Here is a 13,247-nt window from a genome sequence, read left to right as displayed (position 1 = left end):
AAGTTGGTGTGCGAGTGTATTTTTTATGAAATTATAAATAAAAATAATACTAATAATATTTAAATTTAAAAATAAACTAGTCAAGCTCCCTGCTGTTTAATGAATTGGAATTTACAGATTGTACACTTCTGAATGGATACAATGTCTTCTGAAAGCAAATATGTTATAAATGGAGATCTCTAGCAGTCCTTTTGGCTCCGTTTGATTAAATGTAAATAGCATGAAATGAAAAATGAACGGAATTTTTTATGAAACATTTTGAGAGTTTTGAGTGGTAGGCAGAAAATGATTTATTAGAAGCTACAAGTATAAAACAATGGCATAAAACCACAAGATTCAATGGCATATTTTTTACCACGTGTGATTTGATGGAAGCTACCACATCGCCTAACAAAACAATGTAAGAAAACATGAAGCCTTCTTTTCATTAATGAATAGAGCCAGTTACACACTCAAATAGATGGTTAAATTACACAATTAACAGATTATAATAATCAAAATCACCAAGCTAATCCTGATTGGGAAGCCTCAAGTCTTTGCTCACAAACTACACGAAAGCTTTCAAAAATTCATCGACTATTATCGTCCTTTTCTTCCTTCTTGTTTAGTAGTAGGATGAAGGCCCCCACCCAATCGCCCCCCAACACCACCCCCTAACCTCGATCTTTAATGCCAACTTGATTCCTCTCAGCAATATGTACAAGGCAAGCCTTCAAAAATAACGTTAACCGTACCGTATCTCTTTGCTGTTGAAATGCTTCTATTTCCCTCTCCCCCGAGTAGGTTGCTTTGCTGGTGTCAGCTTCCGGAATGAGGCATGCAAAAGCATACCTACAAAGATATTCATACAAAAGTCAATGCAAATTTAAGGGGAAAAAACCCTAAAAAGAGTGCCCATGAAATCCAACTCACCTGCATAACTGACACCAAGAGCACAGAATAGTGCCATCTGAACATTGAAACAGAACAGAATAATGGCAGTTGCTGCAATGACGAGCACAGTTAATATTTTGGAGATAATAAAACAATTTCAACCATACATCAGTGATGCCTGACGATACAGTTCATGTTCTTTGGACCGACAATTTTGCTACAAGTTATCATCATTACGACAAGGAAAGAAGACAACCCAATATCTATCTGAATAATGAAAAGAGTAAATAAGTTTTGATTTCTATCTCTGACAAATGAATGTAACTGGCTTCCAACTTTGATTGCTAAGTCAAGAAACATCCTTTACGTCCAATTCTTAAAATATAATCAATCCAATTAAAAAAAAAAATTTAACCGGCTACGGAACAACCGAGCAGGGGCAAAAATACAAGTAGATACATAATTTCGAGTGTAATTTTTTTACTCTCTCATTCCCCATTTTATGGCAAAGATGATTAGGTGCCTTACAAAACTAGGCTAAAAAGCTTGTTGTTGTCAAAATATGCACTCAGGCTCACTTCCTTAACTGCAATATGAAATTGAAATCAACTGCTTGGTGTCACAATGGGCCAATTTCACAACCAAAAGGACTTGTCATTTATGGGATATACCGTAACCATTTAAGAAGCCCAGGACCACCCAATATACATTCAATGGAAAGCTAAACACGTATACACATCCATGACAAGCTCCCCCAGCCAGACTCTTGCACCCTTGCAAGGGAGACCTACACCTCCGTGTATGACACTATGACCTGCACAACAGTTTTTCAGAACCACATGATAGTACTTCTGTACTGGTTTTGATACCGCTGTCATAATGAACCAATTCCTTGAACCCATATAAGAAGCCAAGGACCATCTAATACACACTTGACGTGGCACTCAAAACACATCTGCGCCTCCATGACATTAGGCCTTTTTTCTTGTGACGTACTAAGTTTTCTAGCATCATTTGCCAATTTGCCATCATATAAAGAGAAAAATAGCACTAGGTTTAAGTGAAACCTGCTGTTCACAACTGTTATACAGAATTTAGGAATATATGGGGTTATATATGATAATATGTTATCTACTTAGCTTAGCTATCTAACTAGTTACCATTGATGTGTGAGACTAACAGATTTGAATTTATATTGAAGGAAATGGCAAGAAGAAATGGAGCTTTAGGTAACTTACGCAGTCACCTAAGGCCCCAGCCAATAGAGGGCCCCTAAAATTTTTATTTCTACTTCCTAAATTTTTATTTCCTTATATTATTAGACCTCAAACAATAGTAGAGATTTAATATTGGCCCCAAAGAATTTAATTCATTTTAAAACTTTTCATTCCAACTTCTATTAAAACTCCTAATTTCTATCGTTATCTCACGTCCTCTTTTAGTATTATTATTTTTCCCTCCTCTCCTCATTTCAAGTCCTTTTCTCCTCTATCATTGCAACAGCTGTATTAATTATTGAATAAATATCTGACCAATAATTGTGGGAATTGATATAACTTTTCATCTTCTCTTATTAACTTTTATCTTCTTTTTTTTTTTTTTTTTTTTTTTTCCCCCTTATTCCTCACGATTTTCCTCCTCTCTCATTACAATTCCACCCCCCCTCCTATCCTCCTCTCATAATCTCATTACAAACTCTCCCTATCCCTCCCCTCATTACAAAGGTTTTTTCTCATCTCCACTCATTACAATCTCATTATCTTACTCCATCTAAACTCACATTTATCCTCTAACATATTATGGCATTTTGGGACTCTTCAACGATTTGAACTATTAAATCTCTACTATTGATTGGGGTCTAACAAATGATATTTAGGAGTTTTAATAGAAGGTGGCAGTTTATTATAGCAATTTATTCCATTTTCTAATAAAAAGCAAGAAAAGTGATTTTTAAATAAATAGTATTAACTATTATTTAAAATTAATATACTACACATTAAAAGACCACTTTAATATTTTTCGCCCGAGGCCTCAAATTATATTGAGTCGCCCCTGGGCAGAGGCAATGACACAACAGCTGGTACTTCTTTGGGACCGGCTGCCAACCTTGGTATTCCTGAGATTATGGAGATGTTTAGAGCACTTACTGATACGGTTAGGACTTTGGAGTGTACAATTCAGCAGATGGGAGCTAGAGGAGGTGCTCTACCACAGCCAGATCGTGCTGGGATAGAGGTACCAGCTCAGCAGGAGGGAGTTGGGGTGGAGGCTCGACCACCAAAGGCAGTAGCTGGAGTGGCGGCTCCTGTGCAGCCAGCTAGAGCTGTGTCCTTTTCTACCATGGTTAGGGAGCATAGGAAAGTTGGTGCTACATCCTTTAGTGGAACAGTGGGTGAAAAAGACTCTGTTCCTTCCCTCCTCAACCTCCGTTAGAGGCCAATAAGTGGTTGTTTAATTCTCATTGCTTTCTGCTTATTTTTTTTACCTATGTTTTCCTCCTTATTCCTTAGTGCTAGGAATACATGAATAGCAAAAAACAAATCGTGAAGCCGACTAATAAGTTTGGATAAAATAAAAGTTTTATTTTGTTTGCACTTAGTAAATAAAATATTTGAATTACAAGTAACATTAAAAAATTTGGTCATGGTAGGAAAAAGCAAAAAAGATAAAAGGTTTGTCATAGATATGATTTTCAATCCAGCCCCAAATTCTTGTTATTCAAGGAACCAACCACCCTTTGGTTGGACAACTAAGCTGGAATTATCTTCCTATAGTCAGATGGATAAAGTATTTTAGTTACTTGGAAAATTTTCCTAGTTGGGGTTGTGTAGTTATATCATAGGCAATCTCAGGAAGAGGGGTTGAGGATTTTGATGGCTCTGTGCTATTGACAACCCTAGCAATCCTTGATTAAGAGGCAAATTTAAATGAACTTGGGAATTTGCAACTGCTGAAGCCTGTCCTTTGGCGCTAAGGAGGGGAATTCCATGTTATTAAGTTGTCCAATCAACACAGTGGTAACAATAAAATTACTCAAAGCATGCAAGTGCAGATTTACCCAAACACAGCCTTTAGAAGTATCTCCAAAAGTCATAATTCTCCATCTATTTATTAAGAAAGCCTGGGGGATTATTAATCATAAAATAATTGCAAAGATGTTTCCGAACGTCATTCAATAGGGCTTGACAATTGGGACTCCAATCATTGTCTGATGCTCTGACCTTTTTTACCCCTAAGTGGAGGCCCCTGTCCGTTTAGATTTCAGAATATGTGACTTTCCTGTTGCTCCTTTGGGTACTCATTCACTTCTAGCAGCGTAGCTGTGATGTTGTGGTTTAGGAAGGTCAAATATTCATGAAAAAGTTATAATCCTAAAAGGAATAGTAGAGTGAAGGGTAACAATAAAATATTTTTTCCTTGAGCGTATTAGCTCGAGAAAAAAAATGAAAATAGAAAATCTAGGTCCAAATAAAATGAAAAAGGAGGATGGAAAAACTAAGTAATTCAATAATCATATGCATAGCACACGGAACAAGAGCCCTAACTAGCAGCCTAAGAAAGAAGAGCCTTTCTTTGACCGGACTGCCTAAAAAAGAAGTCTTTCTTTGCCCGGACTGCCTAAAAAAGAAGGGGCTTCTTCTTATTCTTAAACTACAGATACCGAAAGAAAAATATTTGACCCATACTTCCTGCCCTAAGCGCCGGAGCAATATGTCATAACTGGATCCCACAAAGCAAGGTTAAAAATAAATAATAAAAAATAAAAATTGCTATACCGTTAGCATTATCACATGCAATTATGAATGAACAATTTTAACAAATGTAAACCCAAACTTTACATAATGTCTTTAACTAAGCTCCAACTGCACCAAATTAGTTTCTTCCCTTTTTGATGCATAAAAAGAAGAAAAACTTATGAGTTTCTAACCAAGTAATAGCTTACGAAAAAAGCATTGGGAAACAATTTAAATGAACTCACCACATTGGGCAATGCGAACCAAGCTCTGTTGAGTGACAGGGTATTGATCTAAACCCCACCGTTCAGCACAAAACCTGAACAGATCCCAGAGAGCTAAACTTGATATCAAACCAACAAGAGCAAGAGGCATTTGATACCTACGGCACATCAACAATAAACAAAAACAACTATTAACCACATGATTAGCATGGAAAAATAATTGAAGCAAAAATGCATACCTATATAATCAGTAACAACTAATTTACTATATCCCTCCCCAGGAATGCCACTACTTCCCCTTAAACCATAAAATGTACTCACTCCAACACTGACATGGAAACCCCAATCAATATATTTAATATTAGAACACCCTTCTGCTCCTGCTCCTAACAAGATCAACTGACGGTCTAATTCATTATTCAATTAGTATTTACAAAGTATTTTACTTGCTTTCACAACCAATTTGCAAAAACAAGAATAGAGTATAAGCAATTCAATGACTTTAACCAGAATGTACCAATCAGATTAAAAAGGGCATACACAGTATAATAAATAGACAGATAGAGAGGCATACAGAGAGCAGGCGAAGAATAGGATAAACAGAGAGGCGTAATTGCGAGCGTAGCGCTTGACGTTCTCGTGAACCCTCAATCGAGCCTGCGATGGGGAAGAAGGAAACGAATAGGAGTCGCAGAAGCCGATGAATCCAAGGGTCCACGACGGAGTCTCCCCGGAGAAGTCGTCGGCTGTGAGCTTGGCGAAGGGATTGAGGGTGAAGAGAGAAAGTATGGTCGCGAGATAGGAGAAGACTGAGCGGAAGAACCCATTCGCGATGGGAGTGGCGGAGTTAGTGGAGGCTGTGGTGGAGTTACGGTGGTCGGAGGCGGCGGCGGCGGTGGTGGCGGAGGTGAGGCGGTGGAGGTCGGAGGTCCGTTCGTCAAGGATTTCGAGGTAACCACTGTCGCGGAGCCAAGACTCGAATGCGGGCTCGGGGACGCTCAGAGATAAGGGGTTCGATGAGAACACCATATTTCCCACCTCCGACTTTTCCTCCCTAGGAATTTGTTTTCCAGGGGACAAATAAGTACTCCTCCTGTTTCAAAAACAGATGCCTGTTTGTGAGTCACGTTTTTTAAATAAGACATTTAATTTGGGACGAAAATAATATAACACATGAAACGAAAGGAAAAAGAAAAAGGAAATTACACTTTATTTATTTTTGCATTCCACCATAAATTTTTAAAAAATAATATAACAAAATTATTTTTTGAATGTACGAGTAGTTTTTAAAATAATTGCGAAGTGTGATATATATATATATATATATATATATATATATATATATATTTTCACATTACATATAATTATACTATTGACATTTTAAAAAATAAAAATAAACGTGAGTGTGAGAAAAAGTGAACGTGGATATATCATTTTTTCAAAGAATAAATAGGTCTATTTAAAAGATTTGTTGAATTAGTGCAAATCTGTATTACCAATATTTCATCCAAGATTTCTCTCTCTTACTTTAGAGTTTAGACTAAGTTTGGATGGGAAAAAATAGGAAGAAATTAAAAGAAAAGAAATGGAGAGAGATGATTTTTTATGTTGGAAAAAAAAAAAAGAAGAGTGGAATGATTTGGAGTGATACATTAAAGTTTAACGAAATTTTATTAATACTAAATTTGTCCGCTATAAGGAGTTTCGTACTCTCAGTTTTCTCTTTCTTTTTTCTTTTTCTTTTTTTTTTATCTTAATTAATTTAATCCTTTATTTTTCACCTACCAAATATAGCCTTAGAGGAAAAAAAATTGAAAGGAAAATTTTTGAAATGCAGAAGAAGGAAGAGAATGGAATGATTTGGAGTGATATATTAAAATTTAACGAAACTTTATTAATACTAAATTTGTTCACTATAAGGAGTTCGTACCCTCAGTTTCCTTTTTTTATTTTTTTTATCTTAATTAATTTAATCCTTTCTTTTTTACCTACCAAACATAACCTTAGAGTACATTTGAATGGAAAAAAATTGAAAGGAAAAAATAAAAATATAGAAAGATGATAAATTATGTTGGCTTAAAAAAGTAAAAGCAGAAAAACCTTGAACATTACTAGCTTTTTCTAACTACTTAAAAAAAAAAAAATGAAATTTTGTTTTCCTTTTACAAACTCACATAATTATCTTTATTTTTTTATTTTTCTTTTTTTCATTATCTTTTTTCTCAATTATCTTTTATAATTCATCTATTTGGTTTTTTCTTGGTATTCTATCATCTATAGACGGAAAGAATAAAGCCGCTCAAATTACACCTACCTGTGGAGCAAAAGAGTGGCGCGAAGTCTCAACGGTTGGTGTGACTAACTTTCTCTCCTTCAGAAAAGAAAACTAAACAAAATGTCAGTCTGTTTCCTTCGCGGTCGTTTCTTCAAACACCTTGCATACACCACCGTCTTCTCCATCCGTCACATTCATCGTCGCACTAGGCCTCCCACATCTTTAACATCTCCATTCACTCACTTCTCAGCTCTCTCTTCCGCACCCACTCAAGCACTACCCCAATGGAGGCTCACTTCGATTCCCGCTACATTTTCAACTTCTTCTTCTCCGGAGATTCCGTTACTCTTCACACCTCCTTACATCTCTGTTAGCATTCACTGTCCAAAAGATGTTGCTGTAAGCCCTTTCTTAACCCCCCCCTTCTTTTTTTTTCTAACCAAATTGGATTTCATTTTGTTGTGGTATTGCTTTTTTCATTTAATACACACATATTTGTATGTATATGATTTGTTGTGGAGCTTTGAACCATAAAACAATTTTTTTTTTTTGGTTCACTTTTTTGGAATTTAATTATGTGAAAATTTTATTTTTACTTTTGTTAAAATTGTATGTATACACACATATCATTAAATTTCCCATGTTTTCCCGCTAATTAAGAATCATGGGTACTAAAATTCCATATAAATGTATTATTTGCCAATTAGAGTAAGAGAAGAAAATGCATCACTTAGTTTCATTTTGTTTTTTAAATTAATTTTTCAAATAGTTCAGAACTAGGAGGAAGGAGGATGAGTCAAGTAAACAACTAGCGTGAATCATCGTTCATTCACACTGTTATGAAAAAGGAATTTTGAAACATGTTTGTCTTATTGTGGGGTTTATTTGTATGAAGACATGGACTTAGCTAGAGTGATTTAACTGGGCTACAATGGCGGAGGATTCGTGATAAACCTATAGCCAAATCTTCTATGAATGAAAATATCTAGAACTTGTGATTTTATGATTGGACCGAATGGTGAGAGTGAAGCTTTATTGACCTGAGTTTGAATGAAGATTTGTCTGAACTGCATGTTGTTTTTGTTGGAAATATAATTTAGAATTTGCTAGTATATGTCTAGATACATATATGATTTAGAATAAATGAATTTTTCTAGGATAATGAAAAGTTAAGAAGATGTGCTAAATGGCAATTATATAACCAAGTCCTACATAAAAGACTGTCTCATGTAGTGTAATCTTGTAAATCTTCTTAGATCTTCTAATATATAACAATTTAAGTGTTTTCATAAGAAGCCAAGTCTCCTACATCCACAAAGGAGCTCTGAACGGCTTTGGCCGTACATCTCCAAACTCATCAGTTTTTACCTATTCTTTTATTTTATTTGATTATGCTTCCACTGCGACTTCAACAGTTGTTGTGATTGATCAGGATATGTTTTCGGAATCCCTTTTATGTTTTGGTGCAAGTTCTACCAGCATGGATGAACAAGACATCTATGAGCATAATGCTGAGGTAGACATTTTACCATCTCTCACTGCTGATTTTGCAAAATTTCTAACTTTAAGTAGGACATAGAAACTGGCTTAACTTTCTGTTTATGAAGGAAACATGGATAGTCTTATGTTAAATCCTTTGAAATAAATCCATATCTTCATCTTTTTTATCTGGCTAATTTTTTGTAACTTGTATCTTTATCTCTTTTATTTGGTTAATTTTTGTTGACTTTCTGTCATTTTTATATTGGTATGTGTTGCTAAATTCTGATGGTTGAGATATTCTTTGGACTTATCAAAAAAAAAAAATGTGTTCCTAAATTCTGATGTGATCACACTTGCTGGTGTACTGATCACTAAAAACAAAAGAGAAAGGATAATTGTTCTAAAGTTTTGCTCAAAAGATCTGTTTTCGTGCAGGTGTGCATTAGTTCCATATTTTTCAATTGCCAAGATGTGGATGAGTGCATTTCACATGCTGCTGATTCCATAGGCTTGAAAGAGATACCTCGTTATGAGGTCATTATGGGTGACCATTCTGATTGGATAAAGAAAACTCAGGTTCAATTGATTGTTTTATACATTTTTTGCTTCAGAAAAAAACTTGTATACTATTGTCTCCTTGATTATGTCATTTCTATGTCTTCTACTTCTTTATGCAAACTATACAGTCCAGTGTTGTTTATGATCTTTTGATGTATTGTGGCAGCCAAATAATTTTGGCTTTGCCAGACATTAAACTGTGACAAACTGTCACTCAGCAGGATCCTGAAATCCTATTCTTCTGCAGGTGCACTGGATGGAACGTTGACAGTCACTGCATCAATATTGCTTGCTTAAATATTCTTTTCTCTTTAAATTTCATTAATTACTTTTACGGAAAGGCATTCCTATGCTGACTAGAAGCCACTTCATCTGCCGACTTTATTCACTATTTGCTGTGAGATTTGCAAGGAGTTAATTCATGGGTTGAATGTTTCCTATTTTGAACAATGTGCTTGGCACATTGTGAAACTTGATGGCTTGAGCTGATTCACTCCCTTACCTTCTCGTGTGTGCGTCTGTCTGTCTATATCTCCGTATACAATATGTTCTCTATTAAGTAACTTTGAATACAGTATGTTCACTATTAATGTCAGAGACTATTATGTCTGACATTAGCAAGTAACTTTGAATTTCCATATAATGATAAATTGGTTAAAATTTAGTTTGTCTAACAACTTCATGATTTTCTAATCACTATTTGGGTAATTCAATTTATTGTGGCACTGGCTGGCCCACCTGCTCAATATTGGAAGCTATGCTCATTAATCATATTCTTGATCATATCTTGTCAATAGTCTCATTTGGATTTGTTCTTTCTCTTGCAGGAATCATTTCAGCCAGTGGAAGTTACTGAGGGACTTTGGATTGTGCCTGAGTGGAGAACTCCCCCAGTATGATTACATCTGCAGTTTCCTTCTAACGGCCCATTGCAGTTGTTGTTCTATATAAAAGGACAAGTCTTTATTGGCTTCTGTAAAATCATTAAGCTTTTGCTTGTGGTTCATTTTCTTTATTCAACTTATGTAGAGAACACCTGATTGCATGCTACTTGAATTTCCTGCTTTTAGTACTACTAAAGTCATCTATATATATATGCCTCTTCTTTCCTCCAGAATCAGTTTTCCATATTACAAAGACTAAGAATTCTATCAGTTCACTGAAACAAATTTAACTTTATAGTTAATGTTGGCATTTACGTAAATAAAATTTCATCATTTGAACTGCTGCAGGACCTTCAAGCAACAAATATAATTTTGAATCCTGGACTGGCATTTGGAACTGGGGAACACCCTACAACTAAGTTGTGTCTGCTGCTGCTGCATGGATTAATAAAAGGAGGAGAACTCTTCTTGGACTATGGCACTGGTTCTGGGATCCTTGCAATTGCTGCCCTTAAGGTACACAAATATTGTTATAAGTGAAATTTTTGCTTTAGGTACCTGGGGGCCTCATATATCAAAGTCACTCGAAAACTAATTACCCTAAATAGTATGTTGCTTATGGTTAGTCCATCAAACTTAAACATCTATGTATTTCATGGTACATTTGTCTTTTCATTGATCTTTATAGACCTGAAGGAGTCACAGTATCATACGTTATCTCTTCACCTTTAAAGTTGAAATATATTCATCACTTCACGGAGGAAAACTAGTTATGGTTGTTTCTTGGGTTTCCCAAAAACTATCTTATTCAACTGAAAATAAGTGATAAATGTTCTTCAGAGGCAAGAAGCAATCAATTATGAGAGGAAGAATTTGGAGAATGGGACTAAACAAAAAGAAAGACCACCCAAAAATACCCAGCCACTGTAACACAAAGAACTTTGAAAATAGTCAATTTTCTAGGCTTAATAAAAAGACAAAAGCTTTTGCTTCCGTACAGATATGACCAGTGATTAAAAGACGAGCAACTTTCATCCAGGTGTTTATTCTGTTCTCTGTTAAAACAATTACTGGGACTGTGAAAATGATTAAAATCAAACTACATGAGGTGAGAAGTGCTTTGCTTTTTTTATTTATTGACAATGTCATCCATGTGCCGGTGATAGTTAATCCTGTATTATATTCTCTTACAAATCACAATTATTTGTGGTTTTGCTTCAACTTTTCATCCGGGTGTGTTACCAATGAAGTGTATGTTTCTTTTCAGCAGAACATTTACAAAATTGTGTTGAATATTTCACCCAAGCTATAAATTATTTGTTTAACTTTCATCAAGCACATATAACTTGATTTTATTTAATTTGGGACACTTTGTCATCAACATATTCATTTACGATTTCAAAACTGGATACATTGTTCTTCTTCACTTCTTCTATTATGCATTCCTATTTGCCACTCTCTATTCATTTTTATCTTTCCTGATTTGCTACGCCAATAGATTTTCGAATTTTTAATCTGTTTTTGCAAATGGAAAATTCAGTTTGGTGCCGCCCTATCTGTTGGATTTGATGTTGATTCCCAGGCAATAACATCTGCACGTCAGAATGCCACTCTGAACCACATAGAACCTGAGAAAATGCAATTGCATCTTGTCCCTAACAAACCGAGCCCTCCCTTGACGAATGAGTTGTTATGTAGAGGTGTGGAAGGGCCAAATCCATGTGGCACGGGAGTCATCACTGAAACAGGGAAGTACGATGTGGTTATTGCAAATATACTTTTAAATCCTCTACTGGATTTGGCAGATCATATTGTTTCTTATGCCAAGCCTGGAGCAGTTGTCGGTGTCTCTGGTATCATATCTGAGCAGGTATATTCATGGCATTGTTGATTTGACTATGAATCATATTTAGCTGGTTAAATTTTGGGGAAAGCGAAAATGCAGGAGATAGTAAATTCTGGAAGCTCACAGTTGCAAAATTTATTCTTTTTCAAGCTTCTATGTTTCTGGCTAGGGACATTTTCCAACTATTTAACTTGTTCCCAAAAAAAGAGGAGGAGAAGAATATGAAAAGATAGTCCACTACTAGTAGCTGCATATGTAAACTCGAGAAGGAAAACGAAAAAGAATCAGTACCAACTTCCAAGCTGATGTCTGGGACATTATGGTTTGCATTTCTAGGGTTAAATATTATGTGAATTTGAATCTTTCTTTCTTCAAGAAAGGGGAGGGATGAAAATCATTCCTAGTTTGTGAAAAGTTTCCTGCATCTAAAATTGCATTGTGTGTACTCATGGAAAATGAGAAATCTATATGAATGGTGGTTGAGCTAGGTTTTCTCAGCCTGACAAATTTCCCCATATTGTCTCCATTAACACAAATTTGTCTTGGCTACCAAAATTTTCCATATTCCTCTCCATTAACATGCAGGATGACAAGTTCTTCCACTTAAACCATACCCATACATGTGATGAAACCACTTGAAGTCATAACTGTTCTCTATGTTAGCTATTGAATTTTCCTAGGTTTGGATCCATGTTAATTGAACTAGAGGTATGTGTTTTGACCTGACTTAATAGTGTCCTTGTGTGTTAATGCAGATTCCATTTATTATGGAACGTTATTCACAATTCTTGGAAGGCATTTCAGTGTCAACAATGGATGATTGGGCTTGCGTAACCGGCACTAAGAAGAGAAATCTTACTGTTAGCTGAAGAGGAGAGCCGTTTGTTGAAACAGTATGTAAAAACTTGGGAAGCTAATGCTGTTTGGCAAAGTTCAAGGTCAAGCTTGTATCGAACAATACAGCATGGTTTCTCTGGCATGAAAATGGCCGTTGTTTTTTCTTTGTATTGAATCATGTACTGTAATATTATTCATTTATATATATCTTCTTTGATCATATAAGAGAGCCCTAAGATATGTCCATTTGCAAAGCAAACCATATCAGCACCTGAAACTATTCTTTGTCCAAGTACAGAGCAGTGCTACAGTTTTTGAAAACCCCTCTCTGAAAATAAAGTTGGGCAGAGTTAAGGATTCATTTTGAATAACATTCTTTTAAATTTCTAAAACAAGTCTCTGGAACAAAACATAGAAATAAACGGTGCCAAATCTTCTGGTCACCACCGTTCAATTCATGGTGTTATGTAGGAAACTTGTATAAGTTTTATAGCGTCTGCATGAAACCTGGTTGCAATAATGGGATCGCATCAA

The 13,247-nt window shown here is 35.5% G+C and overlaps 2 protein-coding genes across 4 annotated transcripts; one reads left to right on the top strand and one right to left on the bottom strand.

Moving 5' to 3' along the window:
- Window positions 1–401: 401 nt before the first annotated feature.
- On the bottom strand, window positions 402–5,926 carry LOC132307684 (PRA1 family protein H). Its single transcript, XM_059805510.1, has 4 exons — window positions 5,406–5,926; window positions 4,853–4,989; window positions 913–984; window positions 402–831 (listed from the first exon to the last, which is right to left on the bottom strand). The coding sequence occupies exons 1-4, from the start codon at window positions 5,858–5,860 to the stop codon at window positions 761–763; spliced, it is 735 nt and encodes a 244-aa protein (XP_059661493.1). The 5' UTR covers window positions 5,861–5,926; the 3' UTR covers window positions 402–760.
- A 1,191-nt stretch (window positions 5,927–7,117) lies between these two features.
- Window positions 7,118–12,951, top strand: LOC132307683 (uncharacterized). 3 transcript variants are annotated; one of them, XM_059805507.1, is made up of 7 exons: window positions 7,118–7,505; window positions 8,539–8,622; window positions 9,024–9,164; window positions 9,974–10,039; window positions 10,379–10,546; window positions 11,613–11,900; window positions 12,632–12,951. In XM_059805507.1, the coding sequence occupies exons 1-7, from the start codon at window positions 7,227–7,229 to the stop codon at window positions 12,743–12,745; spliced, it is 1,140 nt and encodes a 379-aa protein (XP_059661490.1). In that variant the 5' UTR covers window positions 7,118–7,226; the 3' UTR covers window positions 12,746–12,951. The 3 variants fall into 3 exon arrangements, with proteins under 3 accessions (XP_059661490.1, XP_059661489.1, XP_059661492.1); XM_059805506.1 differs by having other exon boundaries at window positions 7,120–7,505; window positions 11,571–11,900; window positions 12,632–12,950; XM_059805509.1 differs by having other exon boundaries at window positions 7,122–7,179; window positions 11,571–11,900; window positions 12,632–12,950.
- The last annotated feature ends 296 nt before the right edge of the window (window positions 12,952–13,247 follow it).

The sequence above is a fragment of the Cornus florida genome, unplaced genomic scaffold, assembly GCF_030987335.1.
Source record: "Cornus florida cultivar Cherokee Brave unplaced genomic scaffold, ASM3098733v1 CherokeeBrave_3.0.0_Hap2_Chr05, whole genome shotgun sequence".
NCBI lineage: Eukaryota > Viridiplantae > Streptophyta > Magnoliopsida > Cornales > Cornaceae > Cornus > Cornus florida.
Note: the sequence above shows the minus strand (reverse complement) of the source record. Positions and strands in the feature narration are given on the sequence as shown.